The following is a 21,793-nucleotide window of genomic DNA, read 5'->3' on the forward strand; positions in this document are numbered from 1 at the left end:
AAATAAATAGTAAAAATTTGAAGTGAAAACATCTATAGAAAACTAATAAATAAATAATGTATTTGATATGTAATGTTTTAACCAATCTTCATTATTTGAATAATAGACACAACCCATGTGTGATTTGAATTCAATAGGAGTGACTAATAAAAAAATAAAATAAAAAAAATTGACTATTTACAAAGAGATCGCCATTTAGCCGCCATATGAAATGGAGAGCCAATTTAAAAAGAAAGACATGGCAGAAATCGTTTAAAGAATATGGCAGACGTCACAAAATGGGAAACCGCTTTAAAAAAATCAAAATCCACTGCTAAATGCCAGCCGTGGATGCGATACTGAAGTTCGAGAACTTCAGTATGGTACGTCTTCGGCATAATTCGGCGTAAATATAAGTCCTGAAGTAATACTTGTGCATACAAGTTACCGCATAGATTTGCCCCTGACCAAATCGAGATATCTGTTCTTGTTGTTGTTGTACTCATCCATTCCTTCAAAATCGGCACATAGAGTAAGTCGGAGCTAGCGTGTTAACTCCAGCGTTTTTACGTCCAATAAAAACCTGTCCAGCTTTTTCACACTTGTGCAGAGCTCAAGCAAATATGGCTTCCATTCAATCCATTAGCCTTGGCACACAAGGACTCCAGGTCCCCTTTTTAACTTCTATTAGTACTTATCTTTTTGGCTTGATTAAATCTGTAGTTTATAATATTTTAGGTACATATAAGTTAGCAACATTTAACAGTAATTACAGTCTGTCCTGTCTTACTCTGTAGGCTTTTCCTTCTATGCTGATGTTTTACTTTGTCTTTATCTTGGAAATTGTAGTGATGTGATTCGCTTTATTCTGGTGTATATCGTATTTTTCTTCGATCAATTATTATGCATTTTTTACTTCCAGTTGGAACTGTCAGTGCCAGTTCATTGGCCATATGTCTAATTGTCTTGAAGATGTCTCAAATTGGTTGCTTGCTGCAAATTTTCAGGATTACCAATTCCTTCCTAAGATAGTTGAAGAGTCCTACCATCAATTTTATCTCATTAAATTGCTGAACAAGTGGATTTCAAGTGCTTGAATGCCAGTATACTTTTTTTACATGATCTCATTGTTTCATTTAAAATCATCCATCTGTTTTATGTACTTCCATCAGTCCTTCCCTAGGGTTCTTGAGTAATTCACGCGCTTGAGAAATCTTAGTTTATCCATAGCTTCTCTCAGAGACACACCATAGCTGCGCCTCGATAATTGTCTCATTATTACTTTTTTCGGAACTATAAGACCTGTCCAAAGCAGCAGAAATGTGAAAAAATCGTGATTAATCATAAAACTCACGATTTTGTAATTTATTGCCTAAAATATACAGGATTTTTTTGGAATAAATCCTAAATTATTATTTAAAAAAAAAAGATTTTCCCCCCAAAATAGCGAAAAATATGCTATTTCTGATCATGCTAAAGCAAACTAAATATTCCGTAAGTGTTTAGGTTTCTCAAAATAGCTTTTCAACCCTGTTGTAGAGATATATGTTGGATTGTTTAAAATGACACCCATATTCCTCGTGGAGGTTTTATGGGTGCGATATGACAAATTCCCAAATACAAAATGGCGGACCTTTCACGGGCACTTCGTAGCCGATTCTATCCTCTTCAACATGTTTGCAGAAAATATCGATGTTTTACTTTTATACATCCCGCTTACCCCTGAAATTTCCTTGTATCTTATTACTGTGATACATCTGTTTTTCCCTTAAAATTTTCGTTACAGTACCTTGATTTTTATATGGTTTCCTTGCAGTCTGTTCGTGACCAAGTAATCGGACTTTCTTAAATTGATTTTTTTCCCATTTTAAAACCATTTACTTGTTTTCATATTATAAACTTTAATTATAGAATATAATATAATTAAAGACATCTGAAATGTTTATTTTTTATATATAGTGTAGCTGTTGCAAGTATTAGAGCAAAGGTGTGGTGTACTTTGTCAACGAAATGGCTGCCTAGATAGTAAAACATGCACAATAGTCAAAGGATTTAATTAATTTAAATTAAAGCAATAAATATAAAGGGAAAGGCCACAGACCCAACAAAGCCACTCCAACAACAAGCAAGAAGTCATTGTATTGGTGGCTATTTTTGCTACCATTAGCCTATCATAGATAACCGATCTGAAACATTATCATGGGCTGAACTCTGCTATAGTAGGCTAACCCCTCGTGTTTTCCAATGGTTAACTTGAGGTGTTATCCTCCTCTTGGTTTTTGCTTGTTGGTTCGTTAGAGCTTCCCTTTTGTCTTGCTGAAATGAAACAAAGATGAATGTCGATGAGACATTAGTGATCGGTGGGAGGCAAATGATGTCACCCCAGAAGACTGAATGTTGATGAGACATATGACATGTTTCATTGAAATACAAATAAACATGATGTTCGTCAGAGGGACAAGGAAGATCAATGAGAGAAAAATGAGATCCCAGCGAAATGGCATGTCTCACCAAAATCTCTAGTGGGTTAGCACAATTTGTAGCCATGACACGACACCATGATTGAATATCCAATGCCAAACTAATTTGGGGCGTTGTAAACACAATGCAAGTGCATCTCTATCAGTGTTACGGGGCTTGGACTCGCCTCTAACTCGGAAAGTCAAAATTGGGCTTGACAAGGACTCGGAAATCGAAAAACCCATGAAATTCAAATATTTTTAAGGATTTAAAGATTTTTTCATGCATCATTTAGTCAATTAACATCAAATACACAATAATTGAGATAAATAGAAGCTACTTAACACTCATACATAATTTTGCATAGATCACATAAGTATAAAAGCGAATTTCTGAAGGAAAAAAACTGAATAACATAATATAAACTATAAAGTTAAACATAGCGTCACTATCAAATGTCTACAATATATGAAATCCATGGAATCAAAAGTTCAAAACATATATCAAAATATCAGCTAGAGTGTAGAAGACTAAGGCTCATAGTAGCCTATGCCCTCCTACGAGTATGCCTAAGATAAGTAATGGAAGACTCTAGAGCCATCCTCTCTCCCTGTGTTCAAGGCTGAACCTCAAGGGCATCTTTATCCTCATCCACACCCACATAATCTTCACCATTAGGCTCGGATCCATCACTCCTAGCCTTAGGGTCTTGCACTCAGTGTCCTTGCACTGTAGCGTTCTCGACTGCTATTGCTACTGCCTCTGCCTCCCAATCCACCTAATCAACCCACTCCATGTCTTCATCACTGAAGACAAGATCAACAATCTTTGTGTTCCACTCTGCATGTGGATCAACAAGCTCTAATACAATCGGTGATATATCGGTGCGTTGGATGTCTATGGAGAAGGTGAAGGTTGCAGTGAACAAACTACAAAGACAAGATCATTCAATTTTTGCACAAACAATGGAAATGCAAGTAAGTTTGTAGAAGCCTCCTCCAATGCTTCCTTTAGCTCCTCTCAATACTTAAGTGCAAGCTACAAAGTTGCACAAACAATCAACAATCAAAATGGGAGAGTCAACCGGTTTGCTAATTTTTCTCTCAAAATCCCAATACTCTTCTCTTACTCTTTTGTCTCTATCACAAGCATTAGCAAAGGATGGAATGACCTTTTTAGGTAAAATAGATGTTATACAAAGCATAAACAATTCACTTAACCCTTTATTTTATTATTTTTTGCACTTTATGAGTCATGCTACCAGAGAGAGTCCAGAGCTTGGGACTCTGCGAGTCAGGAGAGTTCTTGGACTCAACGAGTCCATGTTGACTCTGCCGAGTCTGAGTCTAGAGGCCATTTGCCTCGGAAATGTGGACTCTGGCTTGGACTCGCAATGTCCTGTAACTATGATCTCTATGCTCATTTACTATTTGCAAGCATATGGTTGTCCTTTTTATCTACCGGGTGCATCTTTATGGCTTTTTTCTGTCACCTCATGGATCAGATGTGCACATAGAAATTAGATTCTATTTTGATTTATCTTATTTACTTTCCTGCTTTTCTATAAATAACTATTGTATTCTGGGTTATGCTTGGAATTTTTAAAAGACAACCTTTTCCATATTTTTTGGATTCTTTTGCAGAAATCTTTGTTCTACATCTGTAACTTTGTCTTCACCATGCATCAATAAAATCTCTGTTTTATCTTTTCTCCCACTTAGCTATTTGTGCATATTTCTTGTCTGGTTATAATTGTTTCTTTTCTCCCTTTCTAATTCTTATGTTGTGTCAATCTGGTTTGTGAATGTTGCATTGCGAATTATTTTCCTTTCAGCATCTCACAAACTCTGATCTTCATATGAGTTTTTTGGGGGCAAATCAAAGTGATAATTGTGCAAGTTTGAGTCCTTATTGATGTTGTGTGTAGCTACAGGTAGGGAGCAACCACATTCAATTTGGTGCATCACCCCGCTCGCCCCTCCCCCCTTTATTTTATTGTATTCGTTCTCCCCTTTTCCTTCAAAGTTTTAGTTTAGGTGCACCCTCATTGGAAGGAAGCCAACCTTCTACAGAGATTCAACCTCACATGCGCGAGTCCCACACTCGAGGTTAGTCTTAATATTCCACAAGGTTCCCTGAGGATAACATGTCAAGCAAGGGTGCAAACTTTTGTAATAATAGCTTTTGGCATGCTCGGTGGGACCAACATTCATATTTCTCTGCTAAGAATTTGGGTGTTATTCTTAGTGCCAACAACCTTTGGAGACATTTCTTTAAACTTCATGGTGATTCCAAGTTCAAAATCTATTGGTTCGAACTTTTAAGTCCTAGTGCTGGTGTACGTAAAGACCAAATTGGATCTTTTATGTTTGAAAAAAAAACATTTTCTATGAACTTGCAGCTTTTTGATGATTTAACATGGAGCCTTTTGATAGAAACACATCATGTGATCCTCCATATCCTGATATTCCTGCCCTTAACCCTCTTATCACCAATATTATTCTAAACCTTAGCTTGGTTTCTGTTTAGATTCCAACATCAAATGACTAGTACACTTCATCTGCTTGTCACCCTCTCACCCCTACTCACATCTTAGCTAAAATAGCTATTGATGGGATCAGGGATCAAATCATGGATCTTGGCCATAGGTTTATTAGCCTTGACTTGGGTTTCAATCGGGATCCAGACCTGCTCATATATATGGATGTTTTGGGGTATCAAGACTTAAAAATTGTGTTTATTGGGTTGGGCTGGACAACTGCTTGAAAGTAGAGGAGACAAGGATATGATATGCACTTGGAGGAACTGACTCACCGGATCTTTCAATTGTGTATGTAATTTGGAAAAGGAATTGCATGGTAGCACTTTTAGAAAAAAGAGTAGCAATTGGAAGCACAACAAAGGCTATACGAGGAAGAGATGGAGGACCAATAGATACAGCTTGAGGAGAAAGTTGCAAAGAAAGTTTCTACAATAGAAGACCAAATGAGACTCAAGTTATCTCATTTATAGAACCAGAAGTAGAGGCAGCTCCTTTCCCCAAATTTGTCATTCCAAGCTTTAAGAAGCCCCTTCTATCACAAGAGCTTGCTGCTATAACTCCTCCATCCCTTCTCCAAGTGTAACAACTATAATATCTAACATGTAAAAATCAATTAGTTTTCTACATGCAACTGTTTAAGTTTTTGAACTCAAAGCAAAATGGCTACTTTTCCAATGTATTTTTTTTTTGCATGAAGTTTTCAAAGTAATTAACAACATAGATTCTACTCTAGTACTACTTGATAAATGACATATACACACATGTGATTATTCCATTAAACGAAAGGAAGCAACTGGTACACTTTTAAGAAACTAAAATGCAACTATTTAAATTCAATCATAAATCTATCTATGTACTTAGATTATGAATTTAAAACAAGGAAAATAGTAAGAGTACTCACAGTATTCAGATGTGGATGGTGATTGGCTGTCATGTAGGCCATGTGTATCAAGTATGTCCTAAAAATGTTGACCTTGTCTCGAAAAGGGGAAAAGGATATCATTGGGGTGTTTATCCACCTGTAATATACCATTTTTACTAAGCTGAAAGTAGAGAACATATTCTAAGATTATAACCGAATATCATAATAGAATGACAAAGTAATTTATATACCGATACATCTTACAGAAATGGAACTATTTCTGAATTGAATATACAAGATATAAAATCAGAATTTAAGTAATGATTACATCCATTTTATATGAAAGACAATTAATTTAACTTCCATAACTAACTTCTATGATTACATTTGAAGAACAAATCAACTTAACCATATTTACAATTATACACTTCAAGTAATATAAAAGTATGTAGAAGTAAGAGATTTTGAATTCATACATGAATAGGAATAACTGTCGATGTGTTGTGCAAGCTTTGGCATCTAGTGAAGAGAAGCATTGACATAGGCTTAACCTTCCAACCGTGGACCTTATCATATCCCTACACAATCTCTTACGAGAAAGACCCTCCCTACCTCGGGTTAGGCTTTGGGCACCATAATCTTGCCATCCAAGCATTCCGGTGTTGAGCGTCGGCTAAGAAGCAAGCAAGGCTGAGGAATTCCTCCATCAACCTTCCCTCTGTGAGCTAGCACTCTTGACCTCTAATGATCATTCGTGGCTGTAGACACCTAAATTTGATTACACCGCTTTGGTAATCCTATTTAGTTATCTCTAAAGGCATCATTAATTAAATTCCTATTTAATTAATCCTTTGCCATCCCCTAGCTGATTAATTTAATTAATCATCTATAGTCTTAATTGATAAATCAAATAACCTATTATTTATCAATTAAATCCTTTTCTTCTATCTAATTCCAAAATCCCCATTTATCAAATAAATCTATTTGATAAATAAAACCCTCAAATCTAATAACCCCTGACCTATCCTAAACCCCCTTTTTAGTCTAATCCACCCCATCCACCCATACTAACCTAGCTTAGCCACTAACTCACCCACCCTCATGAATGTCATCCACTTACAAATCTCTAACATCCCTAATCTAATCCTAAACCCAAGCCTAATCCACCCCCTAATGTTGTCACATTCCCTCAACAAGCTTAAGACTTTCCTAAGCCAAGGAAAGTCAACAATCTCAACTCCTTCCAAAATATCCCAACCACCCAACAATGAATGCTCTTACAAAGGCCATAAAGACTCTTACAAGCTCTTACAAGCCAGAATGAAGGGTCTTTATGAAGATATTATCCCTTTAGCCTCCTTTGTTGACTCATCCATCCCCTTTCCTCCATCCACTCACCTTGTGACATGTGTCACTCCCTGGTTGGTGCTAAATAAGCACAATCCATGTGCTCCCCTTTGAGTGCATCCTAGCCCTCCATAAGCTTTTTTCTCTTCTTGCATCTTAACCCTCCATCCCTCAAGCCCTTAGCCTATAAATTGAATCCCCTCCCAAGCCATTTCATCACAATCCTTGAGCTAAAGTTATAATGCCCTTTTGAGAAGCTAAATCCATGCTTTTACATACATCCACACCAATTTGCCATCTTCCATCTCCATTGAAGCTAATTTTTGAGCATCTTGAGCATACATATCAAACTAATCCATTAGACTCATCCATATATCAAGAGAATAATCTCATTGAGAGAGCCATTCCATGGCTCATATTCTCATTTGAGGGTTTCTCTTTTGGTCTCTCTTATATGTTATAGTAATTTTGTTAGTTAATGCTTTGTTCTTTTAATAGATTAGTATTCCTTTGCTAACATATTTCTCATATACACTTTGGCACGCCCGATGGGACCCCACTATGGGTCATTATTCATTCATCCATTTCACCCTATCTTTTGTTCTTATAAACTAACCATCTAATGTTTGTTGTTGTTTGAGTGTGTTGTAGGGTGTTTTGCTTGTTTTTGCAGGTTAAAGAACGCACTTAGGAAGAAGAAATACCCTCCAAAAATTCGAAAATAGCAAAAAATTAAAAAAATTCTGAAAAAAATCCATGTTTTTCAGCTCTTTTCGCGCAGTGTCGTCTCCGCAGTTTGGCGTCTACGCCTGCAAACTGTTGTCTCCGCCAGCTACTCTGTCGTCTTCGCAACCAAATTGACGTCTCCGCAGTTTGGCGTCTTCGTCTGGTTTTTTGCTGTCGGCGCCGCCATTAGACTGTCGTTTGCGCATTCTCAACTGTTGTCTCCGCAGATCAGCGTCTCCGCCAGATACTTTGTCGTCTTTGCCGCCGCCTCTAATCTAAACTCTTGTCTCTGCTGCCGCCAACCCAAATCGTCTCCGCAAACCAGCGTCTCCGCAAATCAGCGTCTCCGCTTGTCTCCTATTTTCTGCACCGCAAATTTGACCTGTCGTCTCCGCTTCTTTTTCTCTGTCTAATTAACTGTCGTCTCTGCCTATTTATGTTGCATTTCTGTTTTAGCATATCAGTTCCTGCACTTTTTATTTAAAATTTTTTTTTTTTTTTTTTTTTCTGTTTTAGCATATCAGTTCCTGCACTTTTTGTAAATCAAAATTTGACTTTTAGTGGTTCCGTAGGATTTAGACCATTCTAAGCATTTCTACGCGTAGGAAAAACAACAAAAAAAATTAAAATTTTTTTTCCCATAGTTAAGCTTTCATTTTGGAAGATTTTGGATGACTAATCAATTTTCTTTTTTGTCTTATTGCAGGTTGGAGCAACAGATTTAATCATGTTTTTTAGGTTTTTCGTGGAATGAATTTGAATGGTTAAACACATTTTTTTTTCATTGAATGAATGTTGCTCAAAACACACTCTTGAATGCCATGGACTAAAATCAATTTTTTTTGGAATGCATGCTTAAAACAAACAACTCAATCTTGAATGCAAAAGATCAATTAACCATTGCAATATCGAACACTTCATTTGGAGCTTTTAAAATTGAACAAAACAAATCTCTTTTCCACATGCAATTTAGACAAAGTTTGATTTTTGGACATTTAAGAAACTTCGTTAAGTTAAATACAAATTTGCAAAAATCAATTTGAGTAGTTCCTTGGACTCACCTCTTTTCTAATCACCCATTAATTCAACCATTGGTTGCAATCTCAGCGCCATCTATGGGGATGGGTCTACTTGAAAAAGGTGTTAAATGTTCCACAATCTAACTCACTCACTTGGTCTTTGAACGTTTGCTTTAACTTTATCAAAATTATTAAATGACCAAAACTCTAGATTAAATCGATCACACTTCAAGTTTGGGCACTAAAATTGAACAACTATTGACGTGGAGGGCCTCCGGGCGCGCGCTTGACAATCTAGTTTCACACACCTTTGTTTTGGGCTTAAAACAAAATCACACCAACTCTTGAATGTCTTAAAAGAAATTAATCGATACTTGACGTGGAGGGCCTCCGGGCGCGCGGGTTTACTTTTTTGTTGACCCTAACTCTTCTTCTTGTATTCATTCTTTGCTCAATTTTGCTTTGTTGGCGCATTTCAAAGTTGGAATTGAACATTGTCTCTTAAACATGAGTGCTTGCAAAGTCTAGATCAGCACACATAAGAGTCAGTTGGTAAAAGAACAAGCGTGTTTTTTAGCCCAAGGTCATCCAAGTCTTCTCTCCCCTTGTCGTCTTTCGAGGCCATCTTAGGTGCATAAGATTAGGATCCAAAACCTTATTTCTCTTTTTAGGAGGCCTGCTTGGAGATTTCATCACCCCTTGGGACGACCTCAACTCTAGCGTTCCGGCGGAGTATAAGAATCCGGAGGTGAATCGAAAGACACCTCTCTTGGGATTAAGATTTTGTCACTCGGGCTAAGCCTCAAGGAACTTTATACCCTTGAGAAGTGAAAGAGGAGAAGTGGGTTACCGCTCCTCTCGGCTGTGTGACATCTTTTTGGTTTCATCTACAGATTTGGGCCTCACGTACCTTGGGTATATCGAGGACTCCCTAGCTAAACCAACTGTTAGCCTTGTAGACAACCATCTAGGATGTTAATGTGTTTGAAGTGACTGATCGAAACATTTGTAGAACACACACTCCTTGGCGCAAGTATCACATTCTGAGAATCAAAAACTTCTATCTGGTTGTTCCTATCTATTGCTTGATCTTTTACTTATTGAATAAATGTTTGCCAAACTTGGTCGATCCTAGCTTAGGGCACACTTACCGTAGTCACTGCCTGTTCTAGAAGTTGAACGAGTTGAAGCAAAACAACCAAGACTCTCAAAGCTAAGCAGATTCAGGAATTCATGTCAGAACAACCCAAACCCAAACAGAAGTTTCAAAAAAGTTAAACTCAAACCATCTCAGGCATACCAAGAACTTTCAGCCAAGAGAAAGGAACTAACACCAAGTCCTCGAATTGCCAAACTCCACAAAGCAGAGGACAAAGCTGCTGACGAAGCCCTTCAAGACGCCTGGTTAGATCACACCATTCAATTTAACCAACATCCAGGAGTTAACAATGCCTATGCCTTACCAACTAGGCATGATTTCTATAATTAGACCCCCTTGTTTCTCCACATCTTCTTGCATAAGCTCACTTTTGCATTAGAGTCATCTTTGTAGGTAAGCCAGCCATCTTTAGTCTTCCCCTTAAGCATTTTAGCTCATCCATCTCATTTAGAACCAAACCATCTAGCCAACAATCCAAAAACTTCACATCCAAGCCTTCAAAATTGTTGTCACCTTGCCAAAAGTTTGCCATTCCTAACATCTTCCAAATCCACCAGCCTCACCAAGGTTATCCCTTTGATAGAGCTTTGTCTAGGGTAATCTAGCTTTGTCACTTGTTATCCCTCATCACCTTAAGCTAAAGGTTGGGATCCACAAGTGGTCAATCTCGTGTTCTTCCTAAAAGATCATCGGTCTATCCTTAAGTTGACACAATCACCACTAAGCTTGCACATAGGAAAGCAAACCTTTCGTGCTTTGGCAACATATCTTTGAAGTTAGAATCCTCAACCCAATCCTCCTTAGGTTTTGTCATATAGCTTTGCCTCAACCTAGGAAATCTTTTGCATAGAAAAGCCTTCCCCTTTTGCATCCATCAGCATTGTTGCATCTCATCCCTAGGAACATTCTGCATTTTCATGCCACCTGTCACTCGCTTAGCCAAGAAGAAGAAAACAATGGAGCCCTATCATTTGGATCAAACAGCATCGCTCCCCTTGAGCAGTCAACCATCCTTCAGCCCAGAGAACACCATACCATCACCTACTGACATTGAAGCTTTCATGAACCAACCAGGAAATGCAGTATTGGTGAATGCCATTATAGACAAAAACAAGGAAACAATCATGGCTAACTTTCGAAGGGACAACATTGGAGCCTTTGACTTTGGAAGACCTCCTCCCCTATCAGAGCCATCTCACCCATTTTTTGGACAACTCCCACCACCCATAGGCTCTTATGATTCAAATTATCCTCAATATATGCCAAAAGAAGAGCCTCAACCCACCCCATATGATCCAACAGACCCAAACATACCAGCCTCCACTCAAGTTGAAATCTCCCTTCCACAAGCCAATCCAGCCACCACCACTCCAGCATTGGTCCATACCACTCCATCCCAAACCCCCTTTGCCCAAAACACCTCACCATTCACTCCCTTCACTGTTGCTGCTCTCCAACCCAACCTCAACAATATACAACAGGGATGCCACCCATGGGGCCAAGTAATCAACCCTTCATCACCCCCAGCTTGTTTACTTCAGCTTAGAACACAATTCCATCATTTCCACTAGGTCCTTGGAGCTCAGTGCCATTAGCCACAAATCCACAAGCTACTACCCTCACTCCACAAAGCTATCAAACCCCACCAGCTACTACCAATGTTCTGCCCAGCTCTCAAGTGACCCAAGCTCCTGCCACCACTCTACCAAACTTTCAAATCCAGCCACCAAGCTATCAAACCCCATCAATTCCATTTCCTAGCATTCAATTCCCACCACCTCCACCACCAACGAATCCATTACCTCCTATTACCAACTATTTTTCTATGCCACTTCTAGGAGGAAATCCACCACCACCAACCACCAATTACTTGGCCTCTTTTGCCATGCGAACACCTTCCCAGATGGGGGCACAACCCACATATATTGGTCAAACTCCTCAAATCCAAAGTCAAGTTCCACAAGCTCTCCAATCCTTTCCCCAAGCTTCACAACCATCTTATACCTTACCTCCACAAAGCAATCCATTTATCCCACAGCCAGCTTATGTTCCTCAATCCCAACCTCAAATCCAATATCAGCAGCAAGCCTTGCAATACATGCAGCAATATGTGCCACCTCCACCTCAGCAACCCATCATCCACCATTCAGTTGCCCAAGCCATGTACAATCCCTACCAGCCCATACCTCAAAGCCATCCATATTTCATTGCCCCATCTAGCACATACCTACCTCAGGGCACTCCTACATTGGGGGCACCCCAGCCATCACCCATTAATGCAGAATGGGAAGCCATGAAGATAGCTTTGAAGAACATCCAGGAAGGAAATGATCCAAAAACCTTCAAGTTTGAGAATGTGTGTCCTTACCCATTTGACAGAGCCATTACCATGACACCATTTCCCAAGCATTTTGAGACACTCAAATTTGACAAATTTAGAGGAAAAGGAGACTCTGTCACACATATCAAAGAATTTTACATGCACTGCCAAGAAGTGGCATACGATGATGTCTTCCTTTTGCGTCTCTTTCCCAAAAGCTTGGTCGGACCAGCTCTTGAATGGTTTTATAGAATACCATATGGCACAATTAAAAACTTTGCTGAATTGTCTGAGGCATTTGTGGCCCAATATGCCCATCTTGTTGAAACAGAGCTATCAGTAGTTGATCTTGTCCACACTAAGCAAAAAGGTGGAGAAAGCCTTCTTGAATATCTACAAAGATGGCAAACCCTTACCACCCGCATATCTTGCACCTTGCCAGAGCGCCATTTGGTGAAAATGTTTATTGATAATGCCCATCCTAGCTTGGCTCACCACATCACTATGAACTGTTTGCAGACCTACAAAGATATCAAAGAGAAAGGAATGATCCTTGAGCAAGGACTCATTAAAGATGGCGTGGTCAAGATTTACAAGGAAGCCAACCAAAATCAATCACATTCCAACGACAAGTCTAGGTATTGGAACAAAAACAAGCACGTTGCAACAGATGGCGTCACTGATACCAAACATGTGAATATTGTTGGTCCTTCTCAAAACCAGTCCAACCCACCATATCAACCAAACAATCAGCAAGCTATCAACTACCAACAACAGAATAACCAAAGCTATCAAAACCACAATCCAAGACCCAACTTCCAAGGGTCTACCAATCAAGCTAATGCTATCAATGTAGCTGCAGGACAAAAGCCCAGATTCCAACCTACACCTAGAAATTATACACCCCTTGGTGAACCTTTGGATGTCATTTTTGAAAAATTAGTCAAGGAAAACCTCATCAAATTTCCTCCTACCCAGCAAATCGACCCAAGCCAATCCAAAGCTGCATGGTACAAAGATAATGAGTACTGCAAATTTCATAGGGTAAAAGTTCACACCACCCTCAGATGCATGAAACTGAAAGATTATGTGCAGGACCTCATTGATCGGAAAGAAATCACCGTTGGTGCCCAAACCTCTCCCAATGCAGGCTTACAGATCTATCAAAATGCTTTTCCTCCACACAACAACCAAAATCCTGGAAAAACACCTATCCAAGCCAACAACAACCACACCAACAACCGCCAGCCAAACCAACAGCATGGGAAGAACAATGACCACACTTCATCCTATATAGACTATGGCAGCCTTATAGGTTGTATATTCGAGAAAGAGCTTTCTGTCAATGCTATCAATATCCAAGGACCAAACAATGAGTGTGCAGTCACCACTCGAAGAGCGCGATTTAACATCGCAGGCCCACCCGTTCCACCAGCATCATCAGCTCCATCAAAAAGCCAGTACAATATCTTGGAACACTTTGGGAACATGCCAGCTCAAATCTCCATTTTAGACCTTCTTCGCACTAGTCCTGTGTACAAGAACATCCTTGACAGTGCCCTCATAGAATCCCGTGTCCCTTCAGATATTAACACTACTGATTTTCGTAATCTCGTTGGACACCTATACTCCTCATGTGCCCTATCATTCAAACCCACCGACACACCCGTGGTCGAGCCAGATCACACCCTTCTGCTCCGCATAGCCATCATGGTATCCAATTTTGCCGTGAAAAGAGTAATGATAGATAATGGATCAGCCTTGAATATTTGCACCCTAAAATTCATAAAACAAGCTGGGTATACTGAGGCAGACATCATCAGTGAGGTTATCACCATCAAAGCTTATGACAACTTGGAAAGAACCACAGAAGGAACTATTTTGCTGCCAATCAAGGTTGGGCCAGTCATCCAAGAGACACTCTGCCATGCTATTGATCTAAACCTACCATTTAACATCCTCCTCGGTCGCCCATGGATTCATGCCATGAAAGCCGTTCCATCCACTTACCATCAGTGCGTCAAATTTCCGCATCAGGGCACTGAGGTAACCATCCATGCCGATCCAGAACCCTTTGCTTACTGCAATGCGGTTGAAGCCTCATATACAAACCATTGCCCTGGAATTGATATCGGCACAGCCATCGCTAGCTCATCTCACACTTGTAATGACCCAGAAACCATCCTCGCCTCCACCTTATCTACTGTGAAGATCAATAACAAAGGCTGTGGAGAGTATAGTCTGTCAGATGCATTTGCTGTTGGGGCACTCCCACTTGATCCACATGCCCATGGACGATCGACATATCACAAAGCTACGGAGATTCCACCTCCTCGATACAAACAGTTTGGCCCAACAACCTTTGTATCCTCAAAAATCCCTCTTCATGAGGAGCTCACTCCAGATATCAACAATTGGTTACATAAGGATGCACCTCAAAGAAATCAAGCACGCCTTGATCACTTCAGCCAGAAGTATCCCCAAGAACATAAGCTCATCACTGACAAATGGAACTATCAAGGTGGTGGTCTAGGACCAGAAGAAAGAGGCATGCAGTGCCCCATCGATGCACATAGGTGAGAATCGAAGTCAGGTCTTGGCTTTGGCATACCCACAACTGGGGGCACCAATATGGACGGTCACGCTTTTTTGAACATTCACCGCGACCTTGTCGAAATCGAAGACATTCCTAAGGAAGTTGAAAAGAGAGCCTACGACGATATCCCAGACCAAATCTCCCTAGGAGACTCTGTTCTCCAAGAACTATCCATCCATTTCATTGACCTACCACTCGCCCATCCACAACTCATAGATTGGGACCAACCAAGCGTCATACACATTGATGAGTTCACATCAGAGGAAGCACTTTTGAGATTCATGGGAACCGAAACTCCTCACAAGCAAACAAAGCCAGATTTTGCCTATATCTACAAGCTAGATCCCAAGGGGTATTTTGGAGAAAATCCCCAACCTAGTTCCGATACACCCAAAACTGGAACTAAGGTGAATTCGAGACTAGCTAAGGCAGTGAAGAACACCCCTCATCAAGAACATCCAGAGCCACAAGCAGAACATGAGGATTTAGCATTACCTCCTCAAGATAATTGACCAGAGGTGTCTTCTATTCTAATCGAGGATACTAGAGAAGTCAACATCGGTTCTTCAGAGATCCCCAGACTTGTTCACATTGCTGCATCCCTATCACAAGACCAAGCTGACCTCCTCTTTGAGGTCTTAAGAGAGAACATTGGCCGATTTGCATGGTCATATCAGGACATGCCAAGACTTGATTCAAAGCTTGTAGTTCATCATCTTGCAGTTGATCCAAAGATCAAGCCCGTCAGACAAAAGCTTAGAAAAATGCACCCAAAGGTGGTATTATTGGTCAAAGCTGAATTAGAAAGAATGTTAGCTGCTAAGGTTATCCGACCTATCGACTACTCAGAGTGGATCTCCAACATGGTCCCAGTCACTAAACCTTCCAGTGACATCAGAATCTGCACTGATTTCAGAGATCTTAACAAAGCTTGTCCAAAAGATGATTTTTCCTTGCCCAACATAGATATGATTGTAGATCTTACAGCTGGACATGAAATTTTGTCCCTCATGGATGGATTTTCTGGGTATAATCAAATCAAGATTGCAGAAGAGGATCAGCATAAGACAACATTCACTACCCCTTGGGGAACCTTTTGTTACAACATGATGCCTTTTGGCCTAAAGAATGCTGGGGCTACCTATCAAAGAGTTATGACAGCCATTTTTCATGATCTCATCCATAGCATTTTGGAAGATTATGTGGATGATATCTTGGTCAAATCTCATACCTTCATGGATCATTTTGCTGACCTGGAGAAAGTCTTTGATAGGTTAGCCAAATATCATCTCATGCTAAATCCCAAGAAGCGTGTCTTTGGGGTCATATCTGGCAAGCTTCTAGGGTTTATAGTTTCTAAACGAGGTATAGAGATCGACCCCAAGAAGGTCAAGGCTATCTTAGACATGCCTCCTCCCCAGACACCGCGACAGCTTTGCTCTCTTCAGGGAAAGCTTCAATCCGTTCGGCGCTTCATCTCCCAGCTTGCAGATAAGTGTACGCCATTTTCACATTTACTAAAGAAAGATGAGAACTTCAAGTGGGATCCTTTATGTCAGCGCAGCTTCGATCAGCTCAAGCAGTATCTCACCAATCCCCCTATCTTGGTTCCACCAGTTCCTGGTCGTCTCCTGATTTTGTACATATCAGCAACGCCTACTGCTCTGGGGGCACTTCTAGCACAGCTTGATGACTACAGCAGAGAAAGAGCCATCTACTACATCAGTAGGACCCTAGTTGGTTATGAACTCAATTATACTCCTATGGAAAAAGCTTGTTTGGCAGTTGTTTTCTCAACTCAAAAGCTTCGCCACTACATGCTAAGTCATACCATCCAACTAGTCTCCAAGATTGACCCTCTTAAGTATATGCTCTCCAGAACAACACTTACAGGCCGTTTGGCCAAATGGGTTATGCTCCTTAGTGAATTTGACATCCAGTATGTGGACAGAAAGGCAATCAAAGGGCAAGCTATAGCAGATCACCTAGCTGATGCACCTCTAATAGATGCATATCCTTTGATCACAGAATTTCCAGATGAGCATATTTGTCTAATTGAAGAACAACCTCCATGGAAACTTTATTTTGATGGCTCACACACATCTCGTGGATCAGGGGCAGGAATATTGTTGGTCACACCTCAAGGAGATTACATTCCAAAAGCCTTCAAGCTACAATTCCCTAGCACCAACAATATAGCTGAATATGCGGCTCTCATAGCATGATTAAAGATAGCTGTAGAATGGAACATTGCTGAGTTACAAATCTTTGGTGATTCTTAGCTCATCATCAAGCAAGCCCTAAATGAAATCAAACCAAAGATGAAAAGCTATTACCCTACAAAGAGCTAGTTGATTAGCTAACCCAGCATTTTACAAAGCTTCAGTTTACACAAGTGCCTCGAATACAAAACAAAGCAGTAGATGCTATGGCTACTATCGGCTCGCTCTTGGAAATTCCCCAAGCAGCTACACAGTATGAGTTTTTAGTCGAGCAGCTCCTCACACCTGCCTATGTGAATGATGACTCAAACCGTGTTTGTATCTTGGTTGGTCCTCAATCCCCTTGGTACCATGAGATTCATGCTTACCTTAACGATGGTATCATATCCCCTCACCTCACACGTACCCAACGCCAGAACCTCATCCGAAAATCCTCCCGCTATGTTATCATAGCCAATACCCTATATCGTCGGGGTTATCACGATACTCTCTCTCGATGTTTAGACCAAAACGAGGCCGCGATGGTGTTAAAGGAAGTACACTCCGGACTTTGCGGTGCCCATACGAGTGGTATTGTCCTAGCGCGACAAATCCTTAGAGCAGGCTACTATTGGCCTACCATTGAAGAAGACTCCTGTGACTTTGTCAGAAAGTGTCTCCCCATGTCAGCAACACGCAAATCTTGTGCACGCTCTAGCATAGGATCTACAACCTATTGCACCACCTTGGCCTTTCGCTTGTTGGGGCCTTGATCTAGTTGAAACTATCACACCTCTCTCATCTGATGGACATAAATGGATAATAACAGCTACAGACTATTTCACTAAGTGGGTAGAAACAGTCCCCCTAGTCTTAGCTACAGGAGTTCAGGTCTCCAAGTTCATCTTGTACCACATTGTTTGCCGCTTCGGCATCCCATCCACCATCTTCACCGACCACGGAGGTAACTTTGAAAATCTCAACATGGAAGAATTATGCACTTCCCTCCGCATCCATCACTGCTTTTCTAGCCCATATTTCCCACAAGGTAACGGCCAGGCAGAGGCAACTAACAAAACCCTCCTCAAAATCCTAAAGAAAGTTGTCAATGATTTCGACCGTGATTGGCACCTACAAATAAATCCAGCCCTATGGGCCTATCGAACTTCCTTCCGTACATCCACAGGCACAACTCCATACTCCCTAGTCTATGGTGCTGAAGCGGTCCTACCTATAGAGGTTGAACTTACCTCCTTGCGCATATCTTTGCAAGGGCAAATATCAGATGAAGAATACAGAGTAGCTCGGCTCACCTAGCTAGATCTCTTAGACGAGAAGCGACAACAAGCCTATGATCATCTCACAGTCTATCAAACTCGTCTCAAAAGGAATTTCAACAAGAAGGTGCTCCCACGACACTTTCAGTCAGGTGACATGGTCCTCAAAGAAAATATGAATGTCCAAGCAGATCGAGAAAAGAAAGGCAAGTTTGGACCTACCTGGCTTGGTCCTTATGTTGTCACAGCACCCTTTGGCTCCGGAGCCTATCAGCTATCTACACCGGAAGGAGAACTCTTGAATGATCCTACTAACATCATTCATCTCAAGAAGTTCTATGCTTGAAAATCCTTGGTATACCCAACTTTTGAAAAATATAAAAAAATAGTAAAGAAAAATAAGCGTCCAATGGTGAAAACTTGGCAATTCAAGCGCCTTGGATAGGTACCTTGGTGAAAATCTGGTAATTCAGGCACCTTGTGTACTAAGACTAATCCATTATCTATCACTATCCTATCCCTCATCCATTCACCCACCATCCCATAAAATACCTGCTTGTTCCCTTGGTGTTCCAACCAAATATCCAAAATCTGATGAAGCTTGTAAATACCTCTTCTACAGCTTGTAAATCTTGTACCTTAGCTTGTAAATCTTGTACCAAAGCTTGTATCATACCTTGTAAATCTTGTACCATACTTTGTATATCCGAATCTTGTCCAAAGCTTGTACCATATTTCAGCTTGTAAATAATCTTGTATCCTAGCTTGTATCCTATCACATGCACACAAAGAATCCCATTTTCACTTAAGCTTTTCGCAAACCATCTACCTATCCACCTATCAACTATTGTAGACATCCCACCCTTCACGACCATTTCCATCTCACAAACCCAAACATGAACAACCTTGTACATTTGTAACATATCTTGGTCTGTCAGCTTGTACATCCTCTTTAGCTTAGTACCATTGTATCTATCCAGCTTTCGTGTCAGTTCCTCCTTGATCAGCATCTTGCACACATCACACAACCCTTGGTTAGCTATTCCAATGCATCCATTAGCTAGATCTCCTATCACCAAAGTGTTATCCTTCTTAGTTCCGCTTGCCAGACGCCTCAACTCATCTAAATCCATTAGCTTAGGTGCTCTCCGATAGATCCTTGGCGGATATAGCTTTTCTCATGTCTGATTTTGGTCCGTTAGTACCTCGTCCTACCCATCTCGTTGGCAAACAGTTCTCTTTTGGATTTTTGCTTTCTTTTGATTTGGAATCTTCCCTTTTGGGTCTTGAAGTATCTTTTCCAAGCAATCTTTTTGTTCCCTCCTCAAAGTTGCCACAATCTTCCATATCATGGTATACTTCGAATGGGGCAATCTGAGCGTAAGGTCTTGATCAGGTCTTTTGTTTGTTTTTCTTTTCCGCTCGTGGGTTACCCAGTGTCGGTTCCACGTTGCTTCCTCTGGGATTCATGTGTGATGCTGGGGCAATCCTTGCGTGTTTGTTTTGAGTCAGTTCGTCAGTCCTCTGGACAGTTGGTGAAAAGGCCTTGATGTTCTTGGTAACCTTGGCAATTAACCAATAGTCCTATAGCAAATCTAGTGCTCAACTACATGGTGGTACTTCTCTTTGAAGTATCCCCTCGCTCAAAAAGCTTCAATGGAATCCCTTCATCTCCATTATCCCCCATCCATATCCAGCATCTGTCTCTCCTACCTCAGCTTGTGCAATCGTATCTTTTTGAATCAATCATCACTCTTAGCTTTAAGGATCCACAATCCTAGTCTTAGGATCCACCAATCCAATCAATCCACCAAGCCTCATCTTTCGAGATCCACAATCCTAGTCTTAGGGATCTCCGAAACCCATCTTTCGCCAATCTGACTCTTTGAAATCTTGTTGCATCAGCTTTATAATCCCCTCATCCATCTCCCTATCCTGGATTCCTTTTATAGCGTTCCGCTCCTTCATCCTCCACCCAATCTCGAAAGTCTTAAGCTTGCTTCCTCTTGTGCCTCTGATTCTCCCTTTATCATTCTCCCGTAGTGAGAGTTTGAGCTAACCAAACCTCTTCTCTTAAGCCAATCTGAGTCTCCTTGCTCATCTCGGATTCTTGTACTTTTTAAGAAGCCGTCGAGCCTCGTTTTCTCTCCCCGCCGCCTTCTTGAGGGGGCATCTCTACGTCTAGTCTCTTCTCTTCTTATCCGAGACTGGGGCAACCTTGTTGCTAAAACATCTTCTTCGTGTCGTCTTCGTTCGAACTTCTTTGAAATAATGTTGTCTCAACACTATGTCAAAGAGGGGCAAAATGTAGACACCTAAATTTGATTACACCGCTTTGGTAATCCTATTTAGTTATCTCTAAAGGTATCATTAATTAAATTCCTATTTAATTAATCCTTTGCCATCTTTTAGTTGATTAATTTAATTAATCATCTATAGTCCTAATTGATAAATCAAATAACCTATTATTTATCAATTAAATCCTTTTCTTCTATCTAATTCCAAAGTCCCCATTTATCAAATAAATCTATTTGATAAATAAAACCCTCAAATCTAATACCCCCTAACCTATCCTAAACCCCCTTTTTAGTCTAATCCACCTCATCCACCCATACTAACCTAGCTTAGCCACTAACTCACCCCCCCTCATGAATGTCATCCACTTGCAAATCTCTAACATCCCTAATCTAATCCTAAACCCAAGCCTAATCCACCCCCTAATGTTGTCACATTCCCTAAACAAGCTTAAGACTTTTCTAAGCCAAGGAAAGTCAACAATCTCAACTCCTTCCAAAATATCCCAACCACCCAACAATGAATGCTCTTACAAAGGCCATAAAGACTCTTACAAGCTCTTACAAGCCATAATGAAGGGTCTTTATGAAGATATTATCCCTTGAGCCTCCTTTGTTGACTCATCCATCCCCTTTCCTCCATCCACTCACCTTGTGACATGTGTCACTCCCTGGTTGGTGCTAAACAAGCACAATCCATGTGCTCCCCTTTGAGTGCATCCTAGCCCTCCATAAGCTTTTTTCTCTCCTTGTATCTTAACCCTCCATCCCTCAAGCCCTTAGCCTATAAATTGAATCCCCTCCCAAGCCATTTCATCACAATCCTTGAGCTAAAGTTATAATGCCCTTTTGAGAAGCTAAATCCATGCTTTTACATACATCCACACCAATTTGCCATCTTCCATCTCCATTGAAGCTAATTTTTGAGCATCTTGAGCATACATACCAAACTAATCCATTAGACTCATCCATATATCAAGAGAATAATCTCATTGAGAGAGCCATTCCATG

The 21,793-nt window shown here is 40.5% G+C and overlaps 1 protein-coding gene across 1 annotated transcript in view; it reads left to right on the plus strand.

The window, feature by feature from the left end:
* The first annotated feature begins 416 nt into the window (after nt 1–416).
* Nucleotides 417–21,793, plus strand: part of LOC149558247 (putative aldo-keto reductase 1) — a 63,848-nt gene continuing 42,471 nt past the window's right edge. Inside the window, exon 1 of the mRNA XM_089832550.1 lies at nt 417–647. Within this exon, the coding sequence (XP_089688676.1) occupies nt 603–647 (45 nt within the window). The 5' untranslated portion in view covers nt 417–602. The remainder of the gene's footprint in view (nt 648–21,793) is intronic.

Source organism: Cupressus sempervirens, chromosome 5 (genome assembly GCF_028749045.1).
Source record: "Cupressus sempervirens isolate cs-2001-9-10 chromosome 5, ASM2874904v1, whole genome shotgun sequence".
NCBI lineage: Eukaryota > Viridiplantae > Streptophyta > Pinopsida > Cupressales > Cupressaceae > Cupressus > Cupressus sempervirens.